The following is a 12145-nucleotide window of genomic DNA, read 5'->3' as shown; positions in this document are numbered from 1 at the left end:
TCGACTAGATAGGCAATCTACTCCAGGGCTGCACACCGAGCGTCCCAGATACCGCTGTAAACACAAAGCTGCGGCCGATCCCCGGCGCCTCCAGGAGCTGCAGTCACGTGACGCACACCCCTCACGTCTGAGCACGTTCTCGTGATTTGCCTGGTGAGCGGCGCCGGGGCTGCAGATTAACCCCTGCAGGGCTGCACTGAGGAGCCACATATGCAGTAGTGGGCGGCGTGGGATAATGTTACACTGTGTTATCAGCACTGGCCATATGCACTTTGTATAGGAATATATGAGACCCTCTGATCTCAGCATGTGCTCTCCTGTGCCATACCTGTGTTATATTATACCTTTTATATCTGTTATATTATACCTGTTATATATGTGTTATATTATACCTGTTATATATGTGTTATATTATACCTGTTATATATGTGATATTATACCTGTGTTATATTATACCTGTTATATTATACCTGTTATATATGTGTTATATTATACCTGTGTAATATTATACCTGTTATATATGTGTGATATTATACCTGTTATATATGTGATATTATACCTGTGTTATATTATACCCGTTATATATGTGTGATATTATACCTGTGTTATATTATACCTCTGCTATATCTGTGCTTTATGTCTTATTATCTGTAGTAATTGCCTTGCACCAATATGTCTGGGATAAAAAGAACCATGGAGGACAAGGATCCGGACTATGAGGACGTATCGGTGGTGCGGCAGAATAAGCGGCACAAGGCTATAGAGATCTCCGGTACGTGGCGCAAGTTTATCTCTACACTTTCTAGAGGATCTGTGACCGCTCCGGACAGGGCCGGTACAGACAATAACTGTATTCCGGAGCAGCTTTTTCTAATAATTCTGTTCTGTGCTTGTCCTCTGTGATTCCTCCTGGAAAATGTCTGAATAGAATTGACAGCTGGGTGTTACCATTTGTCACCAAACTCTATGACCGGGACCAATTCGTACATTTCTAGGAGTAATATGAGAGGAATGGCGCAGTACAGCGTTCTAAGTAAACTTACTCCGGTGTTGTTGTTGGGGTTTTTTTTAAGATTACGATTATTTCCTCAAATAGTTGAGAAAGCTGTCAGATCATCTTATGGGAAATCTGTCAATGAGCTCAAACCCCGCCCCGCCCCAAACCACATATATGGGCGAGCAGGTCTTTGAAATGTAAATCTATCCACACCTTTTATATCTTCTACTTGTTGCTACATTTTCAAATATTTAGCATTTTAATTTGTATGAAAATAAGGCATTAAGTGCTTTGGGTGTGACTGAGCACTTAAAGGGAATCTGTCACCAGGTACATCATAATGTAGAGACAGAGATCCTGATACCACCAATGTGTCACTTACTGAGCTGTTTGCTGTCATTGTGATAAAATCAATGTTTTCTCTGCTGCAGATCTAGCAGTTATACAGAGCTCATGAATATGCTGGACTACCTGCAACATGGCAAGTAGTCCTCTAATGATAATCTACTGATGATTTAAACAGGGATTTTATCTAAATTACACTAAGCAGCCCAGTAAGTGACACATTGCTGAAATCAGGCTCTGCCCCTATGTTATACTGCTCTCAGATTAGTGGCAAAAACCTGGTAACAGATTCCCTTTAAATGGACTCTGTCAGCACAGAAGGACTGCTGAAACTAAGTACAGGCACTCGGCGCATCATAGCGGCTAAACAATTATGTGGAACTTTCCTATCTTATTATTATTATTATTTATTACTATAGCGCCATCAATTCCATGGCGCTTTACATGTGAAAGGGGTATACAGAATAGGGACAAGTACAATAATTATAAACAATACAAGACACAAACGGGTACAGGAGGAGAGAGGTCCCTGCCCCCGAGGGCTCACAGTGTACAAGGGATAGGTGAGGATACAGTAGGTGAGGGTAGAGCTGATAGTGTGGTGCTGTATCAGACTGAGGGTTATTGTTGATTATAGGCTTGTTGGAAGAGGTGGGTCTTCAGGTTCCTTTTGAAGCTTGCCAAGGTAGGCGAGAGTCTGATAAGTTGTGGCAGAGCATTCGAGTATGGGGGAGGCACGGGAGAAATCTTGGATGTGATGGTGGGAAGAGGAGATAAGAGGGGAGTAGAGAAGGAGATCTTGTGAGGATCGAAGGTTACGTGCAGGTAAGTACCAGGAGACTAGGTCACAGATGTAGGGAGGAGACAGGTTGTGGATGGCACGATCTGCTTGTTTTCCCTTAATCTCCCCTCTTCTTTGACAACTCTGGCTTCATAGAGCAAAAAAGGTTGAAGATGGATGGAAAATAAGCAGGCAGGAAGGTGTACGCATAAATTGACCACACCATAATACACAAAGCACTTGTACTTGGTTTGAACAGTCTTGCTGTGCTGACAAAGGCCCATTAAAGCCTCTGCCTTCTGCGGTTGTCTCCGCACCGAGCAGCAACGTCTTTAGTTTTATTGATTGTTTCTGCACTGTCTGCTTAATTTCTGTGTGATGTCAGGGGCCATGGAAGGAAATCAATCTAGTTAAAGAGTCTTGTGCGGCGTGTGAAACAAACTCCAGATTCAGAGGATTGTTAAGTGCCCAGTCACACCCAGAGCACTTACTGTCTCATTTGCATATTAATGAAAACACTAATTTTTAGGGGATTTCAGTAGCACATTCCATAGAAGATACAACAAAGGTGTTGATGGATTTAAAGTGTTCTTTATGACAGATTAAGACTAAATAACCAGTTTTAAAGGCAATGTAGAGTATATCACATCCCTTGCTTTTTTGTAAATATTTTCTGTTTTCATGGGACAACACTGAGGATATGACACTTTGATACAATGTACAGTAGTCAGTGTACAGCCTGTATAACAGTGTAAATTTGGAGCTCTCTAAATAACTCAACACAGACATTAATGTCAAAACCACTGTGCCTATTTAACCATTTTCCCTTCCCGGTGTCATGTGACTCATTTGTGTTAATGTATCAGGTGTGATTGGGGAGCAGGTGGGTTACATTTGGTGTTATCTCTCACACACTCTCTTATAATGGTCACTGGAAGTTTAACATGGCACCTCATGGCAAAGACTTCTCTGAGGATCTGAAAGAAAGAATTGTTGCTCTACATAAAGGTGGTTTAGGCTATAAGAACATTTCCAACACCCTAAAACTCAGCTGCAGCACGGTGGCCAAGACCATATAGCATTTAACAAGACAGGTTAAGTGCAAGTGCTCAGCATCATATCCGGAGGTTGTCTTTTCAAAATAAACGTATGAGTGCTGCCAGCATTGCTGCAGAGGTTAAAGAAGGGGGTGGTGTCAGGCTTTCACTGCTCAGACTATACGCCGCACACTGCATAAAAATGACCTGAATGACTGTCATCCCAGAAGGAAGCCTTCGCTAAAGAAAATGCACAAGAAAGCCTGCAAAAAGTTTGCTGAAGACAAGCAGACTAAGGTCAAACGTTTTTTGGTTCAGTTGGTGTCAAGCATGTGTGGCGGCAACCAGCTGAGGAGGACAAAGACAAGTGTGTCTTACCTATAGTCAAGCATGGTGGTGGGAGTGTCATGGTTAGGAGCTGCATGAGTGCTGCTGGTTGTGGGGAGCAACAGTTCATTGAGGAAACCATGAATGCAAACATGTACTGAGACATACTGAAGCAGAGCATGATCTCCCTTCTTTCGGAAAATGGGCCACAGGGCAGCATTCCAACATAACAACCCCAAACACCTCCAAGATGACCACTGATGAAACTGAGGGTAGAGGTGGTGGACTGGCCAAGCATGTCTCCAGACCTAAACCCTATTGAGCATCTGTGGGGTATCCTCAAAAGGAAAGTGGAGGAGGGCAAGGTCTCTAACATCCACCAGGTCTGTGATGCATTTTTGGAGAATGGAAGAGGGTTTCAGTGGCTCATGTGAAGCTCTAGTGAACCGCATGCCCATGAGAGAGTTAAGCTAGTATTATAAGGCTGGCCACAAAATATTGACACTTTGTGCACAATTTGGCCATTTTCACTTAGGGGTGTACTCCCTTTTGTTGCCAGCGGTTTAGACATTAATGACTGTGTTGAGTTATTTAGAGGGCACCAAATGTACACTGTTATACAAGCTATACACTGACTACTGTACATTGTATCAAAGTGATATAATAATTACAAAAATGTGAGGGGTGTATTTACTTTTGTTCATTATACTGTACTTTAGTAGTGTTGTCTATACTTTGATTTCCAGAGATCAGATTGAGATCAATGTCTGACAAACCCTGCTATCCTTCTCAGTAGTGATGAGCGAGCACTGCCATGTTTCGTTGCTCAGGAGTGTTGCTTGGATGGGCGCGACGGGAGTACCCAGAGTATAATGAAAGACAATTGGGAACGCAAGCATTTTTCCAGTAGAGTTCTCAGAAAAATGCTTGTTTCCATTGACTTCCATTATACTCGGGTACTTGAGTAGCGCCCATCCGAGCGTACAACTGCTCCTAACGAGTACGGAGCACCCGAGCATGGCAGCGCTCACTCACCACTACTTACCAGTCTTTGATTAGTCACCATTTCTGACAATTCGATTGCAAGAATATAAGAATAATGGTGGCTGCTGCACTGTTTTTCTCATTGGTCTTGATTGAAGCACCAAATGAATTACCAAAGTCCATGGCTATACCAGAAAATCTGGCACACTATTCTCAGTGAAGGCCACATCAGTTACCGAATGATTCGTTATATTAGATTGAGACATTTGAGCATTCAGTGGAGTCTTCCCATTCCGGATATCAGTGATGGCGACCTGTCAGACAGTGGTCCTTCACCAATATTCCCTCATATTTAGAGAGGAGGGCAGTGAGGTCCCGGCCTCTGTGTACTCACTAATAGATACTTCTGGATATCTTCAAGGATTATGCCTTGATTATTTAGACCTCCAGTGTTAGGCTTGTGGTTTACTATTAGGGCTGGATGCTGTCATTTATGGTAATACCCTATTAATCTTTCTAGCACTGCTGTTACTTGTGAGATTAGTTTTGTTGTAATATTGTGGTAATTGCTGTTTTTAATATATATTTTTATGTGTTTGCTCTGTCAGTCTATAAAGGGGGCTTTACACGCAGCGACATCGCTAGCAATGTCGCTGGTGAAAGCACCCGCCCGGTGCAAATCGCTGCCAGTGGCGCACAACATCGCTAGGACCCGTCATACGTACTTACCTTCCTAGCGACGTCGCTGTGGCCGGCGAACCGCCTCCTTTCTAAGGGGGAGGTTCGTTCGGCGTCACTAAGCGGCCGCCCAATAGAAGCGGAGGTGAGCGGGTGGAACATCCCGCCCACCTCCTTTCTTCCTCATTGTGGGCGGCCGCAGGTACGATGTTGTTCGTCGTTCCTGCGGTGTCACACGTAGCGATGTGTGCTGCCGCGGAACGACGAACAACCTGCGTCCTCAACAACCAATGATTTTTTGAAAATGAATGACGTGTCAACGATGGGCGATTTGGTGATTATTTTCTATCGTTAACGGCCGTTCGTTGGTGTCACACGCAACGACTTCACTAACGATGCCATATGTGCGTCACGGAATCCGTTACCCTGGCGATATATCGTTAGATACGTCGTTGCGTGCCTTTAGGCCCTGTGCGCACTGGAAAACGGAATTTTCTTAAGAAAATTCCACAGGGTCTGAAAGATTACCGCACCCGCGGTAAAAAAACGCGGCAAACCGCACCCGAAAACCGCATGCGGCTTGCTGCGGTATTGTTCGCGGTATTGCCGCGGTTTTGCCGCGTGCAGGTTCATACATGTGCTTTAATGCATTCAATGCAATAAAGCACATTGGAAAAAAAAAAAAGTCATTTCCTCTGAGATAGCAGACAGATGAATAGATAAATAGACAGAAGAATAGATAGAGGGGATACATAGAGTCCCCGTGAGCACACGCTGCATTTCTCCCGAGCAGTAATGTGTGTTCACATTACCGGCTGTGGGAAATGCCCTGTGGTTACCTCTGCAGTCTCGTTGCGAGGCTGCATTCAGCGCTGTGTGTCAGTCGCACCTGGATGCAAGCATCGGAGGACGTGGATTAAGCCGGAGCTGTGTGTTTGGGGGGGCGTTAATAAAGGGGTGAACGAGGGGCTTTTTTGTGTTTTATTTAAAATAAAGGATTTTTCGGTGTGTGCTTTTTCACTGTACTTGCGGGTTGATCATGTCAGCTGTCACATAGACGCTGCCATGATCAAGTCTGGACTTAGTGGCAGCGATCCGCCGACATTAACTCCTTATATTACCCTGATTGCCACCGCATCACAGCAACAGGAAGAGCCGGGGACACTCCGGGACTGCCGCATAATGGATGCGACAGTCTCGGGGCAGCTGCGGGCTGATATTCTCGGCTGCTGGAAGGGAGGGGCATTAACCCTGGCCCTTGCCCTCACCAGCCTGAGAATACCGGGCTGCTGCTGTGTGCTTATGTCGGCTGGACGGTAAAAATACGGCGGAGCCCACGTGTTTTTTTTTCTATATGTTCGTTTGCTTTTTATGTGTATTCTAGATGTCTGTGTGTGAATGTGATGTGTGTATTGTATGTCTGTGATGGGTGTGTTTACGCTCTGCTCCGCTTCCTCTTCCTGTCATAATGACATCACTTCCCTGCAAACCGCAGGGCAGCGATGTACATTACCGCAGGTAAACCGCGAAATACCGCAGGGAATAACGCAGGAAAACGCAATGAATCACACAGATTTTGCTGCCTGCGTTATTCCCTGCGGGATTTCACGATTACATGGCAGTCAATGGAGTGCAATGCCGCAGCGACGTGCGGAAAAGAAGTGACATGCAATTGTTTTTGTTGCGGGAATCCCACAGCAAAACATGCAGCTGTCAAAATCCGCATAGTGCGCACAGCATTTTTTTTTCCCATAGGTTTTGCTGGTGATTCACTGCAGAGATGTTATGAACATTTTCTGCAGCGAAACATGCAGCAAAACCGCAGGAAATCCGCAGCAAAAACCGGCAAGTGCGCACAGGGCCTTAGAAAGGTAATCTGAGGCCCAAATAACGTAATATCCGCCTCACTACTGCTTTTTTGTATGCTCCACATTACTAATGAGAATTATTACAGGAGTGGGGAAAAAACTTCAGGCCATTAGTTTTTGTAGTATGATCAGTCTAATTTATGATTTCTACATTTGCAACACAGCTCGTGATGCTGCCATCTCAAAGATTGAATCCATCGTTAAAGAACAGTTTGCTGTTGAGTTGAAGAACAAGGAAAATGAGATTGAAATCATAGATCAGGTATGTGGTATACAGCTGTGCCTTATGTATATTTGTAAAAAAAAAAAAACGTTTTAGGTTTGTTTTTTGTTTTTTTTTTTTAGTAAATTAAGTTTTGTTTTTTTTATCTTGAATTGTTAATTATTCAGAATATTGCTAGTTATCAGCCAATGTAATATGATGTCCATTGCATATTCTGCCTACAAAATAAAGGAGGGTAATGCTGCTGCTAAATGGTTATTTGAAAGAGGAGGACACAGCTGCTTAGAAAAAGTTATCTTTTTAGAGGAGGAAATAATTGTTCTTTTATCTGAGGTTATCACTTTATACTTTACACAGACAGCCACAATACACTGAGAAAGTTAGTTACTGCTTACTTCTGCTGCTGCTTCTTCTCTTCTACTCACTCTGGTCCATAATACACAGGAATACTTCTTTTATTGTTTATAACTGGAAGAAGAATACCACAGATCATGTATTTTTATGCTACACCCTCCCAGTTTCCCCTTCACCAAACAGCAATATCTCCTTGCTCAGAAACAGGAAGTCTCCCACAGCTGTCAACACAGTGAGACAGCGGAGAGCCTGACTACAGGCACTTCTTCTTAAAAGGCCAGAAACAACCAACTTTTATTAGTATGCATTAAAATTTAATGAACAGAATCCTATAGGCAAGTGTTATTCTTACTAGGTAGTTTTATTAAAATAACAAACTGTCTGTTGTCATTCATCATTACATTGTAACTACTAGTGTTGCTGTTTATATAACATTCGGTGCAGCAAACTACTGATTTATATTTGGCTCAGTTATGTTGTAGCACCTGCGTGTGCAAAGTCTAGGTGGAGAAAACTGACCCATGTGAACAGATGACAAAGCTCTGCTGCCCAACAGGGATTTATGGCAACTCAGGTAGTTACTGATCAAAACATGACACCAAAGCCACTGGCCTATTTCACCATGACGGGTCTGTTTTCAAGGTAAAACGGGAAACTGAGATCCTCAGACATGAACTGCAAATAACAACATCGTCCTGATCATATGATGTATAACAAAATTAGGAGCAAATTAAAAGCAAAATCTTGTGCCTAAATTAAAAAATGGAGAGTCAATAAGTACAATTCCTAAAAGCACTCCAGTGTTTAGTACTGGACTGATGCATTTTTTCTCTAAGATCCCTGGCCCTACTCATACTCACCTGCCACCATCTTCATCTTCTATCCGCACCACTCTGGTCTGTCTCCATCAGTTTATAACCCGTCGGCTGCTCCAGTGTTTCATGGAGCACCTTGAGGTCAAAACTCAATATAAGTCTATGAGAGCATCGTTCTGGCTGTCATAGACTTGTATTGAGAGCTTGTGATGTAACTTCAGACTTCCGGCAGTCAGAAGTTGCTGTCACAAGATGGCGCCACGGGACTCAAGCAGTAACAGTAACAGGTGAAGACGCTGGAGGGTGAATATATTCCTAGGGGCTGGAACCTTAGATTAAAAGCACCACTCCAGTGGTGAATGAAGAAAAAAATTGCTGGAGTAGCGCTTTAAGAGGATATATGACTTCTCTACCCTGCTAATAATCGTGCTGTATTCCTTGGTTAGTGCCACTCTCTTCTGGTTGATTGACAGGTCATTACATGGCAGGGGAATATGTTGCGAGGCTGAGGAGCTGGAAGTGCATAGTCACACCCCAGTGCACTTCCAGATACAAACAGAACTGAAAAACACAAATTCTCGCTCCTGGAGCATCACTTTAATTAAAGTGAACCTGTCAGGTCCAATATTCACCCATACCCACGAGCAGTTCTGGGTGCATATTGCTAATCCCTGCCTAACCGTCCCTATAAACACTAGCCTAGATAAAGAGATCTTTAGAAAAAGTATTTCTAAAGATCCTGTATTATATGCTAATAAGGCCAGGGACTAGTCACAATGACATTAGTTCCCTTGGCTAGTCGACCCCCTTAGCATGTAAGTACACTCCTGTGGGCGTACTAACATGCTAATGAATGCGCAGCATCAGAGCATGGTCACGCTCACCTCTACTGCCATCGCATCCGACTCCTGGATTTCGTCTCTGTGCGCATGACCCCGGAGTTTTGGTCATGCGCACTATGAAGCTGGGTGTACGCGTCCTGGTTTCAAATTCATGTAATGTGCATGACAGAAAGTCCGGGATCATGTGCACTGAGCCGAAGGCCAGCGATGGCAGCAGAGAGGTGAGATCGACCATGCCTCTGATGCCGTATGTTCATTAGCATGTTAGTAGGCCCACAGGGGCATGCTTACATGCTAAGGAGGCCAACTAGCCAAGGGAAATAACGCCCTTGGGACTAGTCCCTCTGCTCATTAGCATATCATACTGGATCTTTAGAAACACTTTTTCTAAAGATCTCTTTATCTATGCTAGTGTATACAGGGGCAGTTAGGCAGGGATTAGCAATATACACCCAGAACTGCTCATGGTTCTGGGTGCATATTGCACCTGACAGGTTCCTTGATGTGCAGAATGAAAAAGTGCTGGTGATTTATAGGTAGAGGATGAGCTAGAACTGCCGCATGTTGTATTGGTCTTATGAAAAGGTTTGTACTTTCTTTGTCGCTCCATTGGGAGACCCAGACAATTGGGTGTATAGCTTCTGCCTCCGGAGGCCACACAAAGTATTACACTTTAAAAAGTGTAACCCCTCCCCTCTGCCTATACACCCTCCCGTGGACCACGGGCTCCTCAGTTTTATGCTTTGTGTGGAAGGAGGCACACATCCACTCATGCATTCTCATAACTTAGTTGTCGGTTGGTAGAAAAGAGGACCCCCACGGGGTCCCCGGCATGCTCCCTTCTCACCCCACTATGTCGGCGGTGTTGTTAAGGTTGAGGTACCCATTGCGGGTACAAAGGCTGGAGCCACATGCCGTTTTCCTTCACCATCCCTTATGCGTGTAATACTATTGTATGTTCTGACGATTTCGATAGCGTTAGGGCAATGACAACCAGAGACGAGTTCGTGGTACAAGATGTTTATAATATGTAACCACGGTAGGTACAGAACGGAACAAACACAGCAGAACAAACGCACGAAATACTTTCCCGAAACGGAGCGAAGGGAATTCCCGGGGCCACGCACCGGACTCCCCCAGGGAGACCACCAGAGCAAACCCCTATACAGGGACTGTCCGGCAATCACCCCGGAAGGCCTAAATGCGCAGCAGCCGGGACACAAGGGGCAAGTGGTAAAGTCCAGGAGTGTCCGTACGGGATGATAGTCCAGAGTGGTTACAAACCGGGAGGAAACCGGGCAGAAGTGCTGAACACAGACGGCAGACGGAGTCCAGGCACAGCTTGAAGAAACCGGGTATGGTTCAGGGTCGGTCGGTATTCTTTCAGGAGGATCCAAAGGCAATCAGGAAATAGAAGCAGCAAGGCAGGAGCACACAGCAAGCAGTATACTCAGGCACTGGACTAGGCTTAGAGGCGGTCTTTTAAGCAGCTGGACAGGAAGTAGGGCAACAGAACAGTAAACTCCATGTTAACCGAGGGCAAGCTTTTGTCAAAAGAGAACTGGAAAACCCGGAAACCTGACATTACTCCCCCCCCCCCCCCCCCAGAAACGGCCTCAGGACGGATCAGGGCCAGGTTTGTCCGGGTACCGTCGTTGAAACTGAGCAATCTTCCTGGGTGCCCGAATGTTACCCACCGGTTCCCAGGAATCGTCCTCGGGGGCGTACCCCTGCCAACGTACCAGATATTGAAGCCGACGACGATGGATCCGGGAGTCAATAATGTCCTCAACCACGAACTGCTCCTCGCCGTCGACCATCACAGGCGGAGGAGGAGGCACGACACGACCATGAAACGTATTAGGAGAAACGTGTTTGAGGAGAGAAACATGAAAGACCGGGTGTACCTTCAGATGGTGCGGTAACCGCAGCCGACAGGCCACAGGGCTCACGATCCCGGTGATCTTAAACGGACCGATGAATTTTTGTCCCAGCTTCTGCGAAGGAACACCCAACCTCAGGTTTTTGGTGGATAACCATACGGAGTCCCCTACCTTATACATGGGTGCCGGTTTCCGGTGAGTGTCTGCCGACCTCTTGTAACGCTCCTGAGCCGTAGCCACAGTGTCCTTTAGAATCTCCAGATTTTGTCGTAGCTCTGTCACTCGGTCCTCCACCGCTGGCACCGAAACCGCTACGGGTGACCTAGGCAAAACATTCGGATGGTAACCCAAGTTAGCACAAAAGGGCGTTACCTTAGTGGAGCTGCTCTGAGTGTTGTTATACGAGAACTCCGCCAACGGAAGCATCTTCAACCAATCGTCCTGCAGATGGCTGACATAACATCGAAGGTATTGTTCCAGGGTTTGATTAGTCCGTTCGGTTTGCCCATTTGTCTGAGGATGGTATGCAGAAGACAAACAGACATCAATCTGGAGTGCCGTACAAAACCCCTTCCAGAACCTAGACGTGAACTGCACGCCCCGGTCAGAGATGATCTCGTCTGGTACCCCATGCAATCGGAATACGTTCTGGATAACCAAATCCACTGTCTCTGCGGCTGAGGGAAGACCGGTACACGGAATAAAGTGAGCAGCTTTTGTCAACCGATCCACCACCACTAAAATGGTATTGTGACCGCCTGAGACCGGCAACTCCACAATAAAATCCATTGAGATAGACCCCCAAGGGCGAGATGGCACGGGTAACGGTTGGAGGAGTCCCGTAGGAGCCACACGAGGGACCTTGCACCGGGCACAAACCACACATGAGTGGACATAGTCCTTTATATCCTTTAAACAGGTAGGCCACCAGAAAAAACGGCTCAAAAATTCCTGCGTCTTCTGTACCCCCCTATGACCAGCCAACACGGAGTCATGGACTAACTTGAGAAC

The 12145-nt window shown here is 45.5% G+C and overlaps 1 protein-coding gene across 3 annotated transcripts in view; it reads left to right on the top strand.

Moving 5' to 3' along the window:
• The window catches only part of YEATS2 (YEATS domain containing 2), a 234585-nt gene continuing 222440 nt past the window's right edge, over positions 1-12145 (top strand). For all 3 annotated transcript variants that reach the window (XM_075340905.1, XM_075340906.1, XM_075340904.1), the window contains exons 1-3: positions 1-153; positions 655-772; positions 7182-7279. In XM_075340905.1, coding sequence (XP_075197020.1) covers positions 673-772; positions 7182-7279 — 198 coding nt within the window. In that variant the 5' untranslated portion in view covers positions 1-153; positions 655-672. The remainder of the gene's footprint in view (positions 154-654; positions 773-7181; positions 7280-12145) is intronic.

The sequence above is a fragment of the Anomaloglossus baeobatrachus genome, chromosome 3 (genome assembly GCF_048569485.1).
Source record: "Anomaloglossus baeobatrachus isolate aAnoBae1 chromosome 3, aAnoBae1.hap1, whole genome shotgun sequence".
Lineage (NCBI taxonomy): Eukaryota > Metazoa > Chordata > Amphibia > Anura > Aromobatidae > Anomaloglossus > Anomaloglossus baeobatrachus.
This window is presented reverse-complemented; position numbering and strand designations above follow the sequence as displayed.